This window comes from Syngnathus floridae, chromosome 16 (genome assembly GCF_059516105.1).
Source record: "Syngnathus floridae isolate MCC-2025c chromosome 16, RoL_Sflo_1.0, whole genome shotgun sequence".
Taxonomy (NCBI): Eukaryota; Metazoa; Chordata; class Actinopteri; order Syngnathiformes; family Syngnathidae; genus Syngnathus; species Syngnathus floridae.
The window spans coordinates 10390002-10413747 of record NC_142428.1 but is presented as its reverse complement, the minus strand read 5'-3'; the positions used below and the strand labels follow the sequence as shown (position 1 = coordinate 10413747).

The window sequence follows — 23746 nt, the reverse complement described above, 5'->3', positions numbered from 1 at the left end:
GCGAGCGTCTGGTGGCCAGGCTTTTGCCCATGCGGCCCGGCTGGGCACAGCCCGAAAAGGAAACGTGGGTCCCCCTTCCCATGGGCTCACCACCTGTAGGAGGGGCCAAAGGGGTCGGGTGCAGAGTAAGCTGGGCGGCGGCCAAAGGCAGGGACCTTGGTGGTCTGATCCCCAGCTGCAGAAGCTGGCTCTTGGGACATGGAATGTCACCTCTCTGGCTGGAAAGGAGCCCGAGCTGGTGTGCGCGGCAGAAAAGTTCCGACTAGACATAGTCGGACTTGCCTCCAAACACAGTTTGGGTTCCGGTACAAGCCCTCTCGAGAGGGGCTGGACTCTCTTCCACTCTGGAGTTGCCCACGGTGAGAGGCGTCAAGCAGGTGCGGGTATACTTATTGCCCTGGGCACCTGCACATTGGGGTTCACCCCGGTGAACGAGAGGGTAGCCTCCCTCCGCCTTCGGGTGGGAGGATGGGTCCTGACTGTTGTTTGTGTCTATGCACCAAACGGCAGCTCAGAGTACCCACCCTTCTCGGAGTCCCTGGAGGAAGTGCTGGAGAGCGCTCCTTCTGGGGACTCCATCGTTCTACTGGGTGACTTCAATGCTCACGTGGGCAATAACAGTGAGAGCTGGAAGGGATGATTGGGAGGAATGTCCCCCCTGATCTGAACCCGAGTGGCGTTCAGCCGGTTTGGTTGAGCTTCGCTCGGCATGGCGTGCTAGTTGTCTATCATCGCCCGATTGCCTTGAAGTCAGCAAATTTGCAAGCAGAATCAGGACGCAGTGTGGGCCCCTGCTGTGCCGTCCAGCTCGCTTGTGTTCTTCGATTGGGAATCAACAAAACCTTGAGCTCCAAACGATTATCCTAGAACGCTGGAGTGACTTGATTGAAAGATGGCGAACCGGCGGCGAAGGAGGAGGCGCGAGTCCCAAGGTAGTGATGACGATGACGACGATGAAATCGAGATTAAGAAGGCCTTGAAAGACCTGGCAAAGAAAATGGACGGAATGGTGGAAAATGTAGGAAAAATAAGTGGTCTGGTTGAAGATGAGGAAACTAAACAACCTACTCGCGCTGAAGGACGAGAAAATTGCGGAGTTGGAAAAGAGAGTTGACGAGTTGGACGGTCTGAAAACAACACACCGCACATACTCCAACATCACCCGAGAAGAGAACAACGAGGCGGACTTGACTGAAGGAGAAAAGCAGTCACTGGAGGAACGGGTGATTCAGTTCTTTAACAGAAATGACGTCACCATTCATAAGGAGAGTATCGCTGCCATTTCCCAAAAGAAATGCACAATCAGAGCGAACCATCATTCTGAGATTTGTAAACAGAAGACACAAAACGGAGCTTTTGAAACAAGGAAGGAAACTGAGGAACACACAGGTGTATGTGAACGAACACCTTACGAAGAGGAACACCGAGATTGCCAAACGTGCGAGGGTTCTGAAGAAACAAAAGAAAATCCATTTTAACATGGACAAGAGACTATAAAAGCTGGATTCGCACAAATGGTTCACTTGGTGAGGAGGCGAGGGTCCTGCTTATCCGGGACCTCAAAGACCTGGAGAAATATGAAACTGCATATCCGAATAGAACATCCTCTAGCTGCCCAGATTTATTATTTTTGTCACTGTTCGGTATCCTTCCGCCAATTGGAATTACTGGAAAAAGTTCTATCTTATTGTCGCTGGACTCATCTTGGAAGTACTCTTTTTTATTTCATATCGTGGATGCCTTTTTTGCACTTGAAGAGCACGGCTTGGTAGTGGTGAGTTAGGTGTCTTGCCGGATTACTGGTAATTTTTGTTGGGGGGCTAAGAACGCCGACTGACTATCACAATCACACTTTCTTTCAATATCCCCCATGAACTAAAACTGGACTTGTTTTTCATAAATACACCTGCAAAATTTTTATACCACTATTACGCAACTTTTTCGCTGGATTTATATTGGTTAAATTGTCTCAACTATTTGGCTGCCATTACAAATGATATGTGTGTATGCGGGTGCGTGTGTGTGGACGTGGAGCTGTGGGTGTGTATGTGCTCAAATTTGGATGTGGGTGGATGGGAAGACGACTGTTTGCGTTTACCTTAAACAATATAGACCCGGAAAGCAATTTCTTTGACTATGTAACTAGCAACTTGTTATTACATTGAAAATCAATTCAAGGAGAAATTCAACTTAGAGCAAGATATATCAATAATACAATTCAACAGTAGGGGTTTATACGCAAACTTTGATAAGATTATAAACTATTTACAGCATTACACCATGCAATTCAATATAATTGCCATTTCTGAGAGTTGGCTTAGCCACGACAAAGGGACCGATTTTGAATTAGAAGGATATAATTTCAATTTTGTGAATAGGACAAATAAAAAGGGTGGAGTTGCACTGTATATAGACAGTAGGTTAAAGTATAGGATTGTAGAAAGCATGACAAATGTTATTGATGACTTATGTGAATGTATTACTGTTGAAATTGATACGGCTAAAATGAAGAGTGTCATTGTTAGCCGTTTATAGAACACCCGACTCTAGTATTGAAAATTTCAAATAAGTATTTGAGGCCATGGTTTCAAACGCCGAGCAGAAGGTAGCCTTTTTATGTGGGGACAATAATATAGACTTCTTAAATCCAAATAAAACACCTGCGATAGAAGATTTTGTAGATGCAATGTATAGTAAAGGCTTATATCCTAGCATAACCAAACCAAGCAGAATTACCACCCACTCAGCATCAGTAATAGACAATATTCTTACTAATAATATGACAAGTAATTTAGAAAGTGGATTATTAATAAACGATATCACTGACCATCTGCCGGTGTTTATCCATGAATGTAAACATAAGAACTTAGACAATAGCAAAGTAAACATACAAAGAAGATTAAGAACAAATGGCACTCTGAACGCATTTAGAAATGATCTGATAGCTCAAGACTGGAGGAATGTTTATGAAAAAGAGGATGTAGATGCAGCCTATAATTTATTTCTAAATACTTTATTTACTCTATATCATAAAAACTGTCCAACTCAGCGACCAAAGAAAACTTCAAAATGACCAGATTGGTTCACTGGGGGTCTGTTGAATGCCTGCAAAAAAAAGAATTAATTATATAAAGACTTTATTAAACACAGAACTGAGGAGAAAGAAACTAAATATATTAGTTATATTATATATAATAACTGGACCTGGTCTACTCGGCGCATAAAGCAGCTTTCAAAGCCACCTCCCTCCCCCATCTTGGGCTTTCTGACCATCTCACCGTTTTGCTTTTGCTCGCATACAGACAATTTGTAAGGGCATCCAGGCCGGTTCGGAAGCGGGTTCGGGTGTGGCCTGAGGGTGCCTCCGATGCCCTTCGTGACTGCTTTGGTACTACTGACTGGGACATGTTTAGGCGGGCGGCCACCTACAACGATCGGACGGACATAGAGGAGTATGCTGACTCTGTTTCCTCTTACGTCGCGAAGTGCATCGATGATGTGACTCGCTCAAAATCCGTCGTCACTCGTGCGAACTGGAAGCCGTGGCTGACAGGGGCTGTCCTCAGACTGCTGAGGGCCAGGGACAAAGCTTTCAGAGCAGGGGATGAGGCTGGCTTGAGGACAGCGAGGGCAGACCTGTCCCGGGGCATCAAAGAAGCAAAAAAGGCGTTCTCTTGCAAGGTCTCCACCCACTTCAAGGACAGCAAGGACGCACGGAGCCTTTGGCAGGGCATTCAGACCATCACGGACTACAAGCCCGTGCCGCGGAGCTGTGAAGGCGACGTTCATCTGCTGAACGATCTTAACCGCTTCTTTGCTCGCTTCGACGCCCAGAACAGCACTTGCCCGCTGAAGACAGCTCCCCCCCCACACGAGCAGCCCCTGCGCCTCTCTGCCAACGGTGTGAGGAGGGCGCTTGCCGCTATTGACACCCGTAAGGCGGCGGGCCCTGACAACATCCCGGGTCGAGCGCTGAAGGACTGCGCTGGGGAGCTGTCGGGTGTCTTCACGGACATCTTTAACGTTTCCCTGCAGCAGGCCATCCTCCCCTCGTATTTCAAGGCTGCCACCATCGTTCCTGTGCCGAAGAAACCTGCACCGTCCTGCTTCAATGACTACCACCCCGTGGCACTGACGCCCATCTACGTCAGTATGTACACTTGATCCATTTTTGCTCCTCTTATATTTATTATTATTATTTATTATTATTTGTTTATTTATCATTTATTCAACACTCTTATTTATTCATTGTTTGTGCCTTCTTGTTTTTTTTTGTGTTGCTTGTATGCATATGTGTACTATCTCACCGAGGGATAGTGGAAACGTAATTTCAATCTCTTTGTGTGTCTTAGCATATAAAAAAAAAAATTGACGATAAAGCAGACTTTGACTTTGATAAAACAACCAAAAAAATATATATTTTCAGACGAAACTGGATGAGGGCGCTCTAAATTTCACCGTTGGCCGTGACTCATCAACTGGGTGGGCTTAAGAAAAATGGCACCAAAAAGAAACTCATATTTTGCAGGTTACAAACTTCAAGTTGTAAAATATGCAGCTGAAAACAGTAATCGAGCAGCAGAAAGAAAGTTTGGAGAACCGTGATGTACCAATGGATTACTATTTCAAGTGACGTCAGTAGCGCGGCGCGGCGGTTGTTTACATACAAACGTGCCCACATAAGGACTACACTTAGATCATTTCTAAGTGACACGGAGGACAAAGAGTTTGAAGGAATTAAGGATTTGGAGTGACATAGAAGGTTTGAAAAACTATTATGGCTTTTACGCACGCCCGGTCCACTCTACTGAGTCGGGGGCCGGCGCTCGGTCGAGTGGCTGTCCGCGAACAGTGCGCGGGGCTCGGACATGGCCATTACGCACGCCCGGTCTGTCTGGAAGTCCACGCCGCCACACGCTTGGAAGTTTGTTTTGTTTAATAAAGAGCCGTTTACCAAACCCAGGTCTATCCTTGTACTTTGTTAACGCTACAATATAGTTATATAGTAGATCTGTGGAATAAAGACGAGGCTGACGTCAGGGCGCACGCGCGGCGATGTTGACAAAGGACGAGGAATTTGATCGATGGATTTAATGGAATTAAAGTGCACGGATGGTTTGATAATATTATTGGCTTGTATTATAGTTATTTGAAATATAGTTTATCTATCGTTATATGAGCCTGTGGAATATTTTGAAGTGCAAGCGCCCTCAGCCGTGAGTACGGGGTGCTGAGCCAACTGATAAGGGCGGTTTGGTCCCTGTAACACCGATGCCAGAGTTTGGTCCGCATTTCCGGCAGTAAGTCGGATTTGTTCCCAGTGAGGGTTGGACTCCGCCAAGGCTGCCCTTTGTCACCGATTCTGTTCATAATTTTTATGGACAGAATTTCGAGGCGCAGCCGAGGCGTTAAGGGGGTCCGGTTTGGGGACCTCAGCAGTCTCTGCTTTTTGCAGACGATGTGGTGCTGTTGGCTTCTTCAGGCCGTGATCTCCAGCTTTCACTGGAGCTGTTCGCAGCAGAGTGTGAAGCGGTCGGGATGAGGGTCAGCACCTCCAAATCCGAGTCCATGATCCTCGGTCGGAAAAGGGTAGAATGCCCTCCCTGGATTGGGGATGAGATCCTGCCCCAAGTGGAGGAGTTCAAGTATCTTGGGGTCTTGTTCACGAGTGAGGGGAGGATGGAGCGCGAGATCGACAGGCGGATCGGTGCAGCGTCGGCAGTAATGCGGACTCTGACCGGTTCATCGTGGTAAAGAGAGAGCTGAGCCAAAAGGCAAAGCTCTCAATTTACCCGTCGATTTACGCTGCTACCCTCACCTATGGTCACGAGCTATGGGTCGTGACCGAAAGAATGAGATCCCGGATACAAGTGGCCGAAATGAGGTTTCTCCGCAGGAAGTCCGGGCTCTCCCTTAGAGATAGGGTGAGAAGCTCGGTCATCTGGGAGAGACTCAGAGTAGAGTCGCTACTCCTCCACTTGAGAGGAGCCAGATGAGGTGGCTCAGGCATCTCATCAGGATGCCTCCTGGATGCCTCCCTGGGGAGGTGATCTGGGAATGTCCCACCAGTAGGAGACCAGGCACGCTGGAGAGACTACGTCTCTCACCTGGCCTGGGAACACCTTGGGATCCCCCGGGATGAGCTGGATGAAGTGGATGGGGAGAGGGAAGTCTGGGAGTCTCTCCTAAAGCTGCTGCCCCCGTGACCCGACCACGGATAAGGGGAAGAAGATGGATGGATGAATGGATGTCGATATATATGTGTGTGTGTGCATGTGTGTGTGCGTGTGCGTTTATGGATGGATGGATGGATGGATGGATGGATGGATGGATGGATGGATGGATGGATGGATGGATGGATGGATGGATGGATGGATGGATGGATGGATGGATGGATGGATGGATGGATGGATGGATGGATGGATGGATGGATGGATGGATGGATGGATGGATGGATGGATGGATGGACGGACGGACGGATGGATGATTATGGTTTACAGCTTAAGAAAACTCAAATATCCTATCTCAAAATATTAGAATATTTCCTCAGACCAAGTAAAAAAGAAAGATTTACTATAACAGCAAAAAAAAAAAAATTCAAACATTTGAAAATGTCCATTTATGCACTCAGTACTTGGTTGGAAATCCTTTTGAACAATGCGGCGTGGCATGGAGGCAATCAGCCTGTGGCATTGCTGAGGATGCCTCTGGTGTCTTTCAGCTTCTTTTTCACAATACCCCACAAATTATCTATGGGGTTTAGGTCAGAGGAATTGGCAGGCCAATCGAGGACAGTAATGCCATGGTCAGTACACCATTTACTCGTGGTTTTGGCACTGTGGGCAGGTGCCAGATCATGCTGGAAAATGGAATCATCATCTCCATAGAGCTTTGCAGCAGACGGAAGCATGTAGTGCTCTAAAATCTCTTGGTACACAGCTGCATTTACTCTGGACTTGATGAAACACGGGGGACCAACACCAGCAGCTGACATGGCTCCCCAAACCATCTCTGACTGTGGGAACTTCACACTGGATTTCAAGCAACTTGGATTTTGCGCCTCTCCAGCCTTTCTCCAGACTCTGGCGCCTTGACTTCCAAATGAAATACAAAACTTTCTTTCGTCTGAAAAGAGGACTTTGGACCACTCTGCAACTGTCCAGTGCTTCTTTTCCATAGCCCAAGTCAGACGCTTCAGAAGTGGCTTGACCATGGGAATACGGCTATTGTAGGCCAATTCCCAGACACGTCTGTGGACAGTGGCTTTCGATACCTGGACTCCAGCCTCAGTTCACTGTCTTTAAAGCTCCCCCAAATTCTGGAAGCGACTCTTCTTCACAATGCTGTTAAGGCCGCGGTCATCTCTCTTGGTTGTGTGGCGTTTCCTGCCACATTTCTCCCTTCCAACAGACTTTTTGTGGATGTGCTTTGAAACTGCACTCTGTGAACAGCTTGCTCTTTGAGAAATTTCTTTTTGTGTCTTACACTCATGATGGAGGGTGTCAATGATGGTCCTCTGGACAGCAGTCAGATCAGCAGTCTTCCCCATACTTGTGATTTAGTTTACTGAACCAAGCTGTGTGTTTTTCAAGGCTCAGGAAACCCTTGCTGTTTCGAGTTAGATGATTCAAGTGATTAGTTGAATACCCTACTAGTTTACTTTTTCATGATATTCTAATATTTTGAGATAGGATATTTGAGTTTTCTTAAGCTGTGTGCCATAATCAGCAATATTAAAATAATAAAAGGCTTGCACTATTTCAGTTGATTTGTAATGAATCCAGAATGTATGACATTTTTGTTTAATTGCATTACAGAAAATAAAGAACTTTATCACAAAATTCTAATTTTCTGAGACAGTCCTGTATATACTAATATATGTGTGAGTATGTATATATAAAGGTTATTTGCCCGTGTCAAACATTATCGGCATGAATTAGCGATCGCTAGCAGCTTTTGCCCAGATTAGCATCAGCATGCACATTTTCACAATAGCCATTAGTCTTTGACATCATGCAGACTCGACTTGGCTAACGGTATTAGTACAGATTAGCATTAGCTAAGAGTGCTAGCCGACACCAGTGATAAATAATTGATTGTGATCAAAGTGGTGTGTTGACATCGGATTCCTCCACCCACAGATGGCAGCGTGACATGTACCTGCACGCGCACGCATGGTCCAAATGAGGACATTTGGACCATAAACGAAAGTCATGCCATTGATTGAGAGTGCTGCCGAACGCTTCTCTCACTCTCTCGCTGCTTGCCACCTTCCTTCTGCAGATTACTGCATCGATCGCCCAACTTCATACGCGCAATGAAGATGAGGCCATCTTTTAACCATTCAGAACAGACTGTTTCAATGTTACTGTTCAGCTGCCTCGTAGTGACAAATGGAAAATGTGTGTGTGTGTGTGTGTGTGTGTGTGTGTGTCCATGTGAAATGAATGGTAAAAGAAAAGGATGTGATGTATGCAAAAGGCACAAGTAACGAAATCAAGCCAGGACTAGCAGGCGTGATGAAAAGCAATTCAGGGAGAAGATGGGCGCACAAGATTTGGAAGAACCAAAGAAATGTCCTTGCCTTGCCCGATTCTGGCCGGGCGGAAGGTGAAGCCTCCAGAGCACAACCCTGATTTGAAAGCCCAACGGCAGCTTTGAACCAGAACCATTTGGAAGTTGAAATCAGAGCAGGTCACATATTTCCTGCATTCCTCTATTTCCTGTCTCGCTGAGGCACTTCCTGACGCTTGTCCCGCAAAGGTCAACTTTTGCGCCATCATTGCCAAGTCCAAAAGGCCAACTTGCTGCTGATTGGCGATAGAACGATCAGGAAGAAGTTATTGATCGTTTGTGAGGGGTTAGGGTTGGGGGGGTTGCGGGCGGGAGGCCAGGCGAGCAGGGAGGGGGGGAGCGAGGTGAGAGCACAACAAAGTCAGAAAAGGCCAACGGTCAATAATGCCAAGAGGGGTTGACACAGCGAGCAAGAGGATGCCAAAGCAAAAACACACTCATCAGGTTACAAGCAACCAATCCGCCATCTCAATAGGTTCCAATGATGGATGGCGACCAGTAGATTGCTCTCCAAATGTACTTTGACTTTGGTCAGCGACTGGTCCGTTGTTAGTCGATAACAATTAGCGCCTTTGAAACGCGCAAAGAAGAGGAAGCTTTCCTATCGCTCTACAATGAAAAGCAGCTTTTAGCGTTAGCTATGACCTGTTAAATACTGACAGGTCACATGACACCCGCTGGCTTGTTATAGGTGTTGCCGTGCTGCACGGCGGCCGCTCAAAGGCGCAAACTCAAGGATGGACGCCTGAAACGCTCTCCTTCTTGTCGTCACATTAACCTCAGCATACCCTACCAAACGCATCCAAAACACTGAACGTCACGGTTGCGTTGCGTTTGTGTGTTCTTTGAAAACACACACACATTCAGACACTTAAATAGGCACATCCTCCACCAAACACCCACACACATTTCCAGTGTCGTGTCTGTCTTGTCTTCAGGCACAATTAATGAGCCTTACATCATACTAGCGTAGCATGTTGTGACTGTCATGCAGTGTGTGTTTAAACTGTAAGAATGTACACTTTGATGTTTGAGTATATCTACATGTAGCATGTGTTGTGGTCATACAGCACAGGGAGTGTGTGTCTGTGGAGCCTGATTTAGACACAGACAAGGGAGTTGTAAAGCACGTTGCTAATCATCAGGATATCAAGCAGTGCATTGGGTACACGGTCTCGATATCACCTTTAAGATTGGCGAGAAAGTTAAACGGCCACACCGATTTGATGGATGCGGCGTGTGACGCTAGCCTAGCATTGACGTAGCGGCAGGAAGCGGCCGTCCTGACGACTCATCAGTCACACGACTCACGCTAATCACCATTATTGATGATTAATGGTGAGAAGTGCCGATGCTAATATTTCACGGGATTGCATTCCCAAAAGATGACGCGGTCGATGGACCCACACACATTTGGAAACTACTTCAAAAGCAAAATATCTGCATCTGTAAATGACAACTCATTCCCTTAAGGATTGATTCTACTACCACAGATGATCACAGGTGGAAATGCAAGTCCGCTCGCGAGAACGCATTGGGTTTGGGGCAGCATGGCGCATTCCCCCGAGAGGCCAGCAGCAGTGCTGTCACGCTGGCATGCAAATTGAGTCGTCACACAAGGCGGCAAGTGGGTGTGCGGAGGAGGAGGAGGGCATCGCCGGACGGCTAATGAGTCCAAAGCGGCGCTGTGCTCCATTTGTCTTCATTTAGCCTGACGGCCTTCATGCGTTTTGATTAGCCGAAGAAAGGGAGAAGAAAGAAAGAAAGAAAGAAAGAAAGTTAGAAAGAAAGAAAGAAAGAAAGAAAGAAAGAAAGAAAGAAAGAAAGAAAGAAAGAAAGAAAGAAAGAAAGAAAGAAATGACATTCTACCAAGGTGAAAGCACAACCAGAAGTTTGAGTGACGGCACGTTTGAGGAAGCTTGATTTGGCCTTGTGACCTCACCAAACATGATACAACAATAACAAGGTGTCGCAAAAATTTGACGACAAATTGACAACAAATAAGTGAAACACCGTTGCCACAGCAGCTTCCGTGGCAAAAGTCGCCAGGTGCTCTTTTTGGCAAAGCCGCCCCAAGCGCTGTGAAAAGTTGCTCCAACCAAAAGTTGCTTCAGGCATTAAGGGCGACAATCCAGCGCCCCGGCAAGGACGAAACAAACAGCGCGAGAATGTCGGGGCACTCCGCAACGCAACAAATCGGATGGACGCAAGCAACAGATTGCTGATAGGAGCCAAGCCATAAAGCCGACAACCCCGCCCCTCCCTGCCCACCTCTGGGGAGCGCCCTTGCCAGCTGCTGCAGCACACAACAGCGGAGAGGATGAGAGTGACGGCGAGCCATTACAGATGGATGAAGGGCGACACACATTACCGAAATGAAGGAAGGGGGGAGCAACAGAGAGAGAGAGACAGAGATAGAGAGCGAGAAAGCACACACATGCACACACGCGCACGTACATCCCTCGTTGTTTCCTGGATGACAGTCAAAGCACACCTCCTAATAAATTTCCTCAATTTGAGCTGCTTTCTGATGAGGAATTTGACACAGAAAAGGCTTGCTAGCGAATCGTCATTTACGCAGCCAAGGCAAAAAGCTTCCAAACGAAGCGCACCAGCAAACCCACTCGGGGCACTTTGGCACAAGCGGCAATGACGCCCTGGAAAGCCAACGCTTGGTTGCCTTTTATTTCATGATTTGAATTTGGCGCTCTTCAAACATGCCACCAAAGGTTTGTGTTTAATTTTTTTTTCCTAAAAGGGGGGAATTGCTTGGATGTTCGTGTCACGTCTTAAAGAATAGTGATAAAAAATGAATAAATGGGTGATCAGAAAAAATACTGCAAATAGCAAAAATCTCTGCATATGTGACTAAAAATATAGAATTTTAAAAAAAGACTAGCATAGAAGTAAGTGTCTTTGGTCCGCGCCACGCCGCACGCGCGTACAATCATGCCGGCGCGCTCACGAGCGTTGCCCCGCTCACCTACACGTAAATGTAAACGCCCATATATTAACCTTTACGCACGAGGGACGGCGGCGGCCGTGTCTGCAAATTGGCCTCATTAATCGTTGGCCTAATTGATTGTGAGAAGTTTGCGGATGACATTTGAAGAACGCGAGCGAGGCAGCGTGATTGATCGTGTCCGAGCGCGGCGCTAATGAATGCCGGCCGCTCGCTTAGCGACGCGCTGAGCGGGGGAGATTAAACCCGGAGGCCGGATGTCTTAATGAAGATGGCACCGACGGCGGAGGCGGTGGACACTAGCTTAGGTGCTAGCTGACCTGCAAGCTAACACACTAACTCACGCTCTCGCTATCTGGTCATTGTCCATGAAGGCGCACCTCCGTATCCACATACAAGCTGTTGATGGCATTTGCCTCATGTTGTACCCTTAATGTCATTATTTGCTCAGATATGTCTGGAAATCGGCAGAATTGTCCAAAAACGATTCCCGTGAATGCTAAAATAGCACTTGTTGCTATGCTAAGTCCATGACCCCAGATGCTGGCTTCCGATTGGTCGAAATGCACAATAACCACAGATAGACACGGCGCAATGGAGCAGCCAGCGCCCGGCTACGAGGCAGCCATGTTGGCAGAGGCGACTTTCCTATCAAAGGTACCAAGAACAAACCGCAACTTGCTCGTTTCTCAAACTTTCTTGACTTTTTTGTCAACGCCGGAGCGTAGCCTATGCTATCGACACAGGGCATCTTACCAAAATCCCCCCAAAATATTTTGAGTCTTTCCGATAGGAGGCAAGCAGCAACATGGCGGCATCTTTGGCCGCCCAAAGATGCTAGCTAGCGTTAGCATCAAGATACAAAAAGTGACGGTGTGTGCTTGTTTGATATACAGTGCCATTCTTTGTCTTACGTTGCCAAATATGCTGTTCATCACGTGACGGTGCGCAATCAGCGCTACTGAACGTCGCAAATAAAAGACACCTCACACACAAGACAAAAAACACACGTTGCGGGTGTCACTTCCGATCGCGGTGGGGCTTCAATCAGGACTTCTTCGCGGCGGGGTTGCTGCGGAAACTCTCGGGGGGATCATGACGATATATTATGAGATGTCAAGCACATCGGGGGGATTAGAGCGAGACGACAGCGGAGCCCTCTGTTCGTCACGCCGCGCTCGTTCACCCGCTGTCGCTTCTGTTTGATCATGTGACCTGGTCACGCTGTCCGCTCTTGCTATCGTTTTCTGTTTGGTCAAAAAAGGGATTGGCTCCATCAAAAAAATTAATAAGGGTGGATTGCTGAAAGAGGAAAAACTGCAGCTCACAGCAAACATTCAGGAATGCCTGACACTTAGAACTGCGGTGACAAATTATAAACAAAGGTTTTTGGTCACAAGAAAAAAAAAGATGTTAAACACCTGAGTAAAATAAGCCGGCGATGGGGGGAAATACTGCGACGTTTGTGGGCCCGTCATACCTGCAGGATGTGGCTGCCCAGGTGCGGTTCAAAGATGTCCGAGGCCAACGCGCCGGGGGTCCTCCTCCTCTGGCCGCCGATGGCTGCGCGCACACACCAGCACGCACGTGCAAACGCACATGCACACGCACGTACACACGGGGAGGGAGAAAGCACAGGACAGGACAGAAGAAGACCGGTGAGACTCGGACACATTGAAACAAGCAAAGCCGCACGCACACGTGTGTATGCATGTGCGCGCACGCACACGCACACACGCACACACACACACACAGGTTGAGTCAGCCTGGCGTGACAAACACACATTGCACAGGACAAGAGGAACCAGTGAGGTCGGGCAGCTTTTCTGGTTAGCCGCACGCTGCGCTACGCTACTCACAATGAGCGGGACCATGCTAATGCCGCAGCGAGCTGGCGGAAGCTAATGGTGACAGTTGCCGTGAAGTCCACTCACTTGAGTTACTTCAGAGCGAAAACGGGAAGTAGACCAACAGGAAGTCGAAGAAGGCGGCCGTGTGCAATAATTTGCATCGGGAGCAGACGGACGCTCGGGTGCCGAGACGGCGCGTGTGCGTCTTCGTGGCCCGAGGTGTTTGTGAGGTCCCCGCAGATCTCATTAGACCAAATCGAAACCCCCTACCCCCACCCACCCTCCCCCTTTTATTCCTGTGCCGTGAATCGCCAATCATGATGTCATCGGGCAGCTCGTCGGAAAGCTCGTCCCCGCCACCGCCCGATGATGATTACGGGTACACTTCACCTTCATCGTAGTCATCATTATCTTCATCCAAATAAAGGCGCACTAAGAGCACCGCCGAGACTTCAAAACAACAAAATAAAAAAGAAAAAGTCCGCAAATGATAAAAGCCCCGCGGTCATGCTCTCAGCGCTTAGCAACAAGTGCGTGCGTGTTCAAACGTGTGTGTGTGTGTCTGTCTGTGTGTGTGTGTGTGTGTGTGCAAAACACAAAAACGACTGCTAATATTGCAAATGCATCATGCGTGCATGCATGTGCGCGGGTCACCAAGTCCCCTCAATGATGCATTTCAAAGTCAAACAATAGGCAGTTTTTTTAATTGTCTTTTTTGAAAATGTGCATGCCCAAATACTCATAACCACACGCGCACGCACGCACGCACGCACGCACTCACTCACTCACTCACTCACTCACTCACTCACTCACTCACTCACTCACTCACTCACTCACTCACTCACTCACTCACTCACTCACGCACACACACACTTGTCTGCTAACATGGACATATATGATAAACCAACAGGATGCTGCCTTGCAAACTACTTGACAATCACATCCAAGCTATGTTTTATCTTGCGGTCTCAAAAAAAAAAAAAAAAAAACACTGACAATAATAACTCCCAGTGCGCATGTGTGTGTGTGTGTGTGTGTGTGTGTGTGTGTGCGCGCGCTCGCGATAAGCTATCTGGTACAGTCGAACTATGATGTATGATGCCCATCCCGGGGCTCAGGCACAGCTCTCTCACACACACACGCACGCACACACTCCACGAGTGATTTCGAGTTGATAAGCGTGCAATAAAAGCTGGTCCACACTGAAAAGTTTACAATCTGCTTCATTGTGTACAATCTGCTTCATTGTGTACATTGTTGAAGGTCAAAAAAGTCAAAGGAGGTCTAATAGAAAGTCGAAACTTTGGACACAAGTGCTGGCGCGTACACACATACGCAGGCTTTTTACAACTTCCTGAATGAGCTTGCTTGTGAGGAAAGGCGACTTCATTGATGCCAAATGTGCATAAAGATGCAATCGTGTGACAAGAGTGAGAAATGACGTTTTTTTTTTTTTTTGAGGGGCCAGTGTTCATTTCCCTTCCGGAGGGAGAATCCTGTCTGTGTTGTCACTGTCTTCATCTTTTCACGAAGTTTCTTTTCTGGGTTTTTGCTTTGAAAGATGAAATACAGGTAGTGCACTGGTTAGCACATCCGCCTCACAGTTAGGAGGGTGCGGGTTCAATTCCACCTCCGGCCCTCCCTGTGTGGAGATTGTATGTTCTCCCCGTGCCCACGTGGGTTTTCTCCCAGCACTCCGGTTTCCTCCCACATCCCAAAAACATGCTTGGTAGGCCAATTGAGCACTCCAAATTGCCCTTAGGTGTGAGTGCAAGTGCCGATGGTTGTTCGTCTCTGTGTGCCCTGCAATTGGCTGGCAACCAGTTCAGGGTGTTCCCTGCCTACTGCTCGATGACTACTGAGATAGGCTCCAGCACGCCCGTGACCCCCGTGGGGACAAAGCGGTACAGAAAATGGATGGATGGATGGATGGATGGATGGATGGATGGATGGATGGATGGATGGATGGATGGATGGATGGATGGATGGATGGATGGATGGATGGATGGATGGATGGATGGATGAAATACACTCGCAACATTCCAAACGCGTTGGACTCACCGATGGAGCACACAGAAGATTATATTTAGAAGATGGATGGATGAAGATGCAAGCTGATGGGGTGGCCGACTGACAGGTGGTGGGAGGGGGAGGATAAGTTATTAGTAAATGGGCCGGCCACTTCCGCCGCCAGTCTACAAATGGCGGTCGAACGTCACAGTTCAGTGAACATGTCCCCCCCCCCTTCTCCAGTTGATCTGGTCTGATTCATTCATCTTTGCGTCCTCCAACACTCCTGCTGGCTTTTGCAGGGACATTAAAAGCTTCCCTTTTTGCGTGCGCGCATGTTTATGTGTCTGCGCAGGTGAGAAGTGTTTTGAGCCAGCGTGCTTGGCGAAGGTTGCGGCAAAGGTCTTGTCGGTGCGGTGACAAAGTGATGCTTGGTTTCGGTTCCAGTCGGCATCGCGCGTGATGACATCACTTAGCTTGATGAAAAGAAAATGGTGGGGGAGGGGGGCGTGTTTACGGCAACGAGTCACTCGTGTGGGCTGAAGGTGACCTTGAAGCGCAGACAAGGGCAAAGGTTCTCCCGGGTTAGAGCTTGCTTCAGAGATCGACTCCACTCTCAAAATGTTTGATTCACTTAGCTGACGAAATAAGTGGCAAACTCATTTTATGTAAAGAATCCAATTGAAAGCAATTTCACCTGAACATTGAAAGTATTTTGTATTGTGACAATTCCATCACCCAAAGCACTTCCTCCTCTCGAGGGTCGCGGTCGCGCTGGAGCGGAGCCCAGTCGCCTTGAAGCGTAAACTGCGCAATTACAAAGCGGTATGCGCATCAACAAACATTTTTGTCAACAAATAAATAGATAAAAGTGTTTTTGCACGGACACTTCTGGGAGAGCCGCGCAGAAGCTTCCAGATCAAACATTGAAAGGCTGAGCTGCCAACGAGTCCTGGCAGTTGCCATGGTAACCTCATTTCTCTAGTTACACACTTGCGCGCACACAAACTTCAGCAACGCCAAAGCAAATCGACAAGGACGGAAACAAAACAACAGCAAAGTCAAAGTAGAAAAGAAAAGAGTCAAAGCGAAATGAAATCAAAACGACGTCACCAAGAATGAAAGCTACTGAAAAGAATCAAAACTTTAGAAGAATCAAAGTGACAGAAAAACAATCCAAATCAAATAAAGACAATTGGAAAAATAATCATCTAGAACAAGAATCACAGGGACAGAAATTGAATGTATCGTTTGTTAGCAGGACGCTAAAGGATGGATTGTCATTTTTCTGTTTGATCAAATTGGGCAAAACTCTCCGGAGCGTCAACTGAGGGCGGTGCCAGCCTTCCGCTAATTGGCCGGCATGTCTTTCACAAACAATTTCTGCCATTACGGCCTGATGCGACTCAACCATGCCCCCGCTGGGCTTTTGTGTCTGCCGGCACGCCGGCTTGCGGTCATTGTCTCAACGGCGATTACATTCCCAGATGGAAGAGGCGAGACATGCCCAATGTCATTTCCGGGCGCAAACACGGCGGGTGAGGCAGAGCCTGGGGCTATCATCAACGTTTGCTCCTTTCTTTTGCAATGATGAAGGAGCTCGCAAGCTTGCCGCTCGCCAGAAGCAAAGCAAGTGCAGTGCCAATGATGGGCCACGCAGCCACATTCCGCCTGCATTCGGGGCTGTATTAGCCGAGATGAGACGAGACGAGGACGCCGCTCCCGCCGTCACCGCCCTCCTTGCTCGCTCGCTCGCTCGCTCTCTCTGACATCGTTTAGTCTGGATGAAACGCAGCTCCACTTAGTGTCAAGCTCACATCTCATGACACACGCACGTGCGCGTATGCACACATGCACCTAGCAAAATTATTGACAAATGGGAACAGGATGTGTGAACAAACACGCACACACACACACACACACACACACACACACACACACATACACACACACACACACACACACACACACACACACACACACACAATGAATGACATACACAAACAGACACACACTCATGAAGCATCAACAAATAGGAAACAATGTCACTGGATGGGAAAGAACAAAACAGTGCAAACATTCATACTTTTAAAATCTACTCATATAGCAAAAGAATGAGACTGACACTTGATAGTGAATATCATACCACACTCACAAGTAGACCTGCCTTAAAAAAAAGTCAAATTATTCATATTCTAATGACCAAATATGGTAGGGTGCAAGTCAAGTCATGATGTGCAAGTGTGTGCGTGTGTGTGTCTGTGGCCTTTTAGTGTCTGCTGCACTCTGCATGCATAATGAATGAACAGGTGTCAAAGCAGGTCACACACGCAAATGCAACAGATAGTCCAGAACACGCACACAGCTCTACGTTGTTAGAAACGCACTAAACGGTCTCCTGCGGGCACGCGCGCATGTGTGCACGCACACGTGCACGGGTGTCAGGATGCTGCAAAGGTCAGCCGTGTTTGTGTGGCACAACAGATGTGGAGAGCGTGTGACAGCAAGTCAGAAGCTACAACACTAAACTGCAGAAGAGCAACTGATGGGTCAATTAACGCAAAGGGCAAGGGGTGGGCAATGGCGGTGGGGGGGGGGGCTATGGCATTGGGGGACGTACAGAGTTTGTAGTCAAATTGCTCACTACTGACAAGTCCACAAGTCTGCATTTCGTACTTCAGAAAGTCATGGTGCTAGCTGCTAACGCTAGTGGCGGTGCTAGTGGCTAGCTAGTGGTAGCAGTCATGTGTCTAATGAGGCATTCTTTCATTCATTCAAGAAGAAGAGGTGGTAAAAGTAGGAGGAGTACTCGTCACGCGGTGGTCATACAATGTAGTTGTTGTGGTACAAGTCTACATAAGTAGGAGCAGTACTTGCGTGTATGTTGGCACGAGTAGCGACAAGCAAAAACTTGGAGTGCGAGTCAAAGAAGACTTGTAGAGTGTGAGATTTTAAAAAAGTCACAGTATTGTAAGCGATAATTCTCAAAACACGGTTTGACAATATGAAAATAAATGAAGCCCACATGTGATATTCATTGAAAAAGCCAAACGTGAAGGACATACTCTCTCTCTTTTTGCTTCCCGCTACAAGCTTGGAGTGAAACGTATCACTTCTCAAGTTAGCGTTTACGTCCAGTCCGGTCTTGGCCTGTGCTGGCTGATGAGCCACTTCACGCAACTTTTGGACATATACAGGAAAAATGGCCGTCTCCTTGTATGACACCGACAAAAGGTAGACACACACATATGCACACCCAAACAGGTGTTTGGGTTGCTTTCATTAAAATGCATGCGGCTCTTCCAAGTGCTGACAACAATGATGCCATCTGTTGCGGCGAGGCGGCCGTATGTACCGTCTTCCTTCGGAGATGCCGCTGCATGCATATGTGGACACGCATGTGCACATGGCCTGCTGTGAATGCCCATTTCAACGTGTTGGCTTCTGCCGCACAAATTCATCCGAACTGACGTCGAGGAAAACAGATCTTATCAGCGCAACCGTGAATGGCCCGTCCATCTGTCCATGCATTTGCCCGTCCGTCTCGCTCGGCCGAGAGCTTGACTTGGCTTGTAATTCCCATGTGACTCAACAAGTCTTGCCCGTTTACATTTGGCGACCGGCGCTTTGTCGCCTAGCGAAAGTGAGTCCTCCAGCGACCGAGCCAGTAACGCAGGCCGATGCCAAATCCGTTTTCCCTGGCAAAACAGTGCTCAACTTTGTTCCAGTTGCCCAACAACCGGCCAGGGCCTTGGAATAGCTCAACGTGTTTTTTACTTGACTCGCTCGTCGCTCGCCCGAATGAAGAGAATCAAGCTCGGCAGGCAAATTAGCTTCGATGCAACGTGGATATTTGAACACAAAGAGCGCATCTACACAACTGCTTACATGATGTACACAAACCGATTTCTTTGTGAAATAAAATATTTGTGCACTTTTCTATTTTGATCCGCATGTGTGATAGCACCCCGGTGGCCAAGCCATGCACCACAGGAGAAGCGGCATCATCTCCAATTGTGCTCAGTTCTTACTATTCTATTTGAAGGATGTCATGATTGCAAGTTTTCAATCTTATAGAGTAGATTTTTTTGTCAACGTATTTTTTCTTTGGGCTGCAAGTGATGGTGGCCTTTGCTTTGACTTGGATGGGGAAAGCGGGGCGCAGCATTTGCATGAGTTCCCGGCAGCGATGTGGTGGCTGTACCTTTGACTGAGGTGTTGGGGGGCGCAGCACCCACGCGCAAGTTCCACGGGGGGTCCCCTTGGTTAGCAAAGTCCCTCATCTTTAGGTAGCTGATGGTGAGGCGAATGATGGAGGCTTTGTCCAGCTGACTGGTGATAGCGCCCGGCAGTGGAAGCATCTTGGCCAGCTCGTAGAACTCAAAGTTCTCCTTTCCGCGCCGTGACCTCGCCGCGTCCCGGGACTTCTCCTTGCGCAGAGCCTGCAGCCTGCCGAGCCACACACAGCATGCGCTAGTTGAGAGAAGAGGCCCGGTTCAGTGAGAGGAGGCGACGCGTGGGTCACTGTCCATGGTTCTGACAAGCTATGACATATTATGTTAACACTTGATCTAAAATTCAAATCGCATTCATACAGAGAAAATGTGTGTTTCAAACTTCTGCTGGACGTAGTGGTCCAAAATGGCCACCACCCCTTCATTCTTCATCAGGCTAGCCCGTTGCTGGCTTGACTCTCCTGCTGACCGCGCAAACTTAACTGACATGCACGTGAGGTGTATTTGACTTGGGCTCCATCAGACGGACTTGTCACGTCCGAGGAGCCGCACTCGTCCCGTTGCTGCTGCCCGCGTGAGCGTGCATTTAAAACACGTTGAAAGTATGTTGTAAAGTTGGGCCTGCTGACTTGATGGCGTTTTAAAGAGCTTGACGCAGAGTGCATGTGTGCGTGCGCCGGCTCATCATAAAGCTCTGCGAGCTGTGTCGCACTTGTCGACCAGGAAGTAAGATGTGTGTTTTGTGGTGCGTGCGCAGGTAGCCAGCACGACAGGAAGGTCGGCTGCTGGGATCAAGGTTTAACTTGCAGGTCAAACGGCCCGTGCATCATGTGACAGGAAAGTCCGTCACCGGGCAGGTTTACCGTCGGGTTGAAGGTAACGTTGTGTTACCAACGTTGCGTGGCAACTTCGCCGTTACTGTGTTGCGTTCAAACATCATCGGTCACTCGTTTCAAACTCAAAATATTAGGAGGGGCGATCAATGATGAAATATTTCAGGGAATTTTCCCCGAAATTATGACAAAAAAGAGAAGCAAAGAGCTACTTTGGCACAATATTGCACGCGGGCGTCAGTGTTTGCTCTTGCAGGGTATGCAGCGCCACGGCAGCGCTAATTAGTTTGGCGTGGCAACCACACCTTTGGCCTCCAACACGCCACATGCATCGAAGAGAAGCCAAAACATGGAGAAGGAGCAACCAAAACAACAACATTGACGGCGACACACCTGCTGCATAACAGCCGTCGCAAAAACGGAGGCAAATGAGGATATCCAAACACGTGAAAAAAAAAAACAGGCAAGGCCCAAGCCGCCACCGGAAAAACTGTTGGGGTCTTCTTTAAACAAACTGGGCACACGTGACGACTTTGCAATCAGACAAACGAGAAACGCCATCCGCTTGGCTTTTTTAAAATTTATTTATTTATTTATTTATTTATTTATTTATTATTTATTCATTCATTGCTCTTATTCGTTCATTGTTTGTGCCTTCTTGTTTTTACTTTTTGTATTGTTTACTTTGTTTGTCCGTGGACCAATATAATATATTATATAATATCTAATATGTTGTGTCACCGTGGAATGGCAGGAAATGCAATTTCGATCTCTTTGTATGTCTTGACATGTGAAGAAATTGACAATAAAGCAGACTTTGACTTTGACTTTTATGAGTGGTCAATCCATTATTAACACGCTTGCCGGCAGACGGTCAAATGTTGAGAAATACAAAGACGGAGAAGACGTTGAATCATTGAAGCGCTCGCGCGGCAACAAAAATAGAAAAATAAAAGAAGAAAAAGATATTTTTGGGGGGTACAATGGCAGCGACAACCTGGGAGCGGGAACTGGGTTCCGGGCGGCGCCATCAAAGACAATAAGTGGCCCGTGCGTCGCCTCATGTGGAAAACAAGTTTGTGTGTGTGTACGTGTGGCGTTAAGCCGGCCCTGTAATGAGCTAATAACTGCCGCCGTCTTCTTTTAGCTGCGCCTGACTCGACACAAATCCTCCTTTTATTTCAAATCTGCCACGCACACTCCAACACAAACCATGTCATCCTCATACACACTATGATACTCCAAATTCCTTTTCTCTGTGCCTTCCAAGTTGGTGGACAACACAGGGTCGCTCCAACTTGCTAGCGCTCGCAGGCGCCGCGCACATCAGCAGTAGCATTGGCGTGGGCATCATTATGGCCGCTGTTATAGCATGTACGCGGTTACCATGGCGACGAGGTATGCTGCTGTCCTGCGGCCAGGTGAAGGCTCTTGGGCCGGGCGGCAGAGCAGCTGCCCACGTTGGCCGGACGCTCCCAGTAGGGGTCGCTGTGAAACACACAAAAAGAAGATGAAGATGAAGCTATTTGGACTGAAGCAAGTCCCCACAGCCGATCGGCATCTGATTGGACATGCCAGCACTTTTTTTTTTCTGAGCACTGACATGTCACCATCGTCTTGACGGACATTTGACATGGTCATAAACGTGTTGAGAGCAGCGAGCGCTGTGATTTACTGCCGGTTTTACACGTAGATGCACGGCGCACGCCAACACTCTATGTTGTCAATTGATGAGACCATGTTGGAAATCTGCAAATCAGCTGGTCACGATGATGTCACGGTCTTGTCACATGACGGCATCGTGAAGCCAGTTCAAAGGAGTCCCGTGATGTGGGGTTAGGGTGAAAGCGACGTCACGTCAGAGTGATTTCGCAAAGTCCAAATGACGTGATGTGACATGGCGATGGCAAAAGGCAAAATGAAAGCTTCCGACAGCGTTTTCAATAAGAAGCCAGTTGACTTTCTACACACTTGCTTTCCAAGTAGAGGGTGTTGGACCACGTCGTAAATAAATAGCAGTTGGGGCCACCCCCCCATCCGAGGATGGACAGGTAGGGGGTCGTCCAAAGAAGCGTTTAAGGTGCAGGCCGGCGGTGCATTTGATGTTTGCAGCCTCCCTTCCGGCACCTTGAGAGCAGCGTGAGAGCGAGCGTGTCGGCCGCCGCATCGAGTCAATCAAACGCTCCTCATGTCTGCACCAAAGGTTAGACAAGTAAGAGGAAGGAAGAGGAAGAAGGAAAAAAAAATCCAATGCAGGACAATCTCGGCCAGCCCTTTCATCACACATGCATCGGCTTGCCAATCGTGCACCCAAGAAGAAGAATTCTTGTTAATAGTGAGCTATATCCAGATTTTGCTTTCAAGTTGATGATAAATTTCAGCCTTGCAAGTGATGGATGTTGATTAATTGGGCTTTGGCAAGTTGCGGCCACGGCAGCTTCCCAAAATCGAAAGGCAGCAAAAAGTGAGAAGTCTTTCTTTTGAGCACAAAACAAAGACTTCCTGTCACGTGACTTTCAAAATAAAAGCTTGAGCTCAACCGGACAAGAAATACAACGGCAACGCCCCGGCCAACTGCGTCACAATGACCTCTGCGACTACGCACGTACATACAAACACACCAGGCACTTTTTTAATCAAACGGTGTCCAATTAGTGGCTAACGATATAAAAGCTTTGTGCTACAACAACAAGCCGGGATGACCGTCACACTGCGGCCCAATAATTCACTTTCCGCATGCCCGCCCGCGTTTGTGTGTCACAGAAATGTCAGCGTGCGTGGAGCTGTGCATGTGTGTGCGTGCAGGGGTGTGTTGATGTATATCAAGGCTATTTAGCTGCACACATTGAGGCAGAGTGCCCTGAGTCTCCATTACAAGGACAATATTTCCTGTCATATCTGATTTGTGAGAGGAGGGGGGAGGGGGTGACAGCAGAGGGAGGGGGCAAAGCGAGAGTAAGAGGGGGAGGGGGCATGCCAGTGTGCAACAGAATGGAGGAGAACAAAATTGAGAGAAGCTCCTTCACGTTCATTGTTCTTTCTTTCAAAAGGTGGAAAGTTGCAAAAAAGGGGAAGGAAGGAAGGAAGGAAGGAAGGAAGGAAGGAAGGAAGGAAGGAAGGAAGGAAGGAAGGAAGGAAGGAAGGAAGGAAGGAAGGACGGAAGGAAGGAAGGAAGGAAGGAAGGAAGGAAGGAGACCTTTCAGCAATTCTTTGATTGAGTCTGATAAGTCTAAAGTGGCAATTGTATGACTTTTCTCTGCAACAAGGTGAGCATACGACATC

General features: G+C 47.9%; 1 protein-coding gene across 6 annotated transcripts in view; it reads right to left on the bottom strand.

Annotated features, from left to right (window-relative positions):
• Window positions 1-23746, bottom strand: part of npas3 (neuronal PAS domain protein 3) — a 101664-nt gene that overhangs the window by 64181 nt on the left and 13737 nt on the right. For 3 of the 6 annotated variants that reach the window (XM_088400062.1, XM_088400060.1, XM_088400063.1), the window contains exons 2-4: window positions 21851-21952; window positions 19601-19845; window positions 13017-13099 (exon numbers count right to left, since the gene is read on the bottom strand). In XM_088400062.1, coding sequence (XP_088256188.1) covers window positions 13017-13099; window positions 19601-19845; window positions 21851-21952 — 430 coding nt within the window. Of the gene's footprint in view, window positions 1-13016; window positions 13303-13395; window positions 13642-19600; window positions 19870-19991; window positions 20196-21850; window positions 21953-23746 lie in introns of those variants that run through there. The other 3 variants (XM_088400064.1, XM_088400066.1, XM_088400065.1) reach the window with 3 other exon arrangements.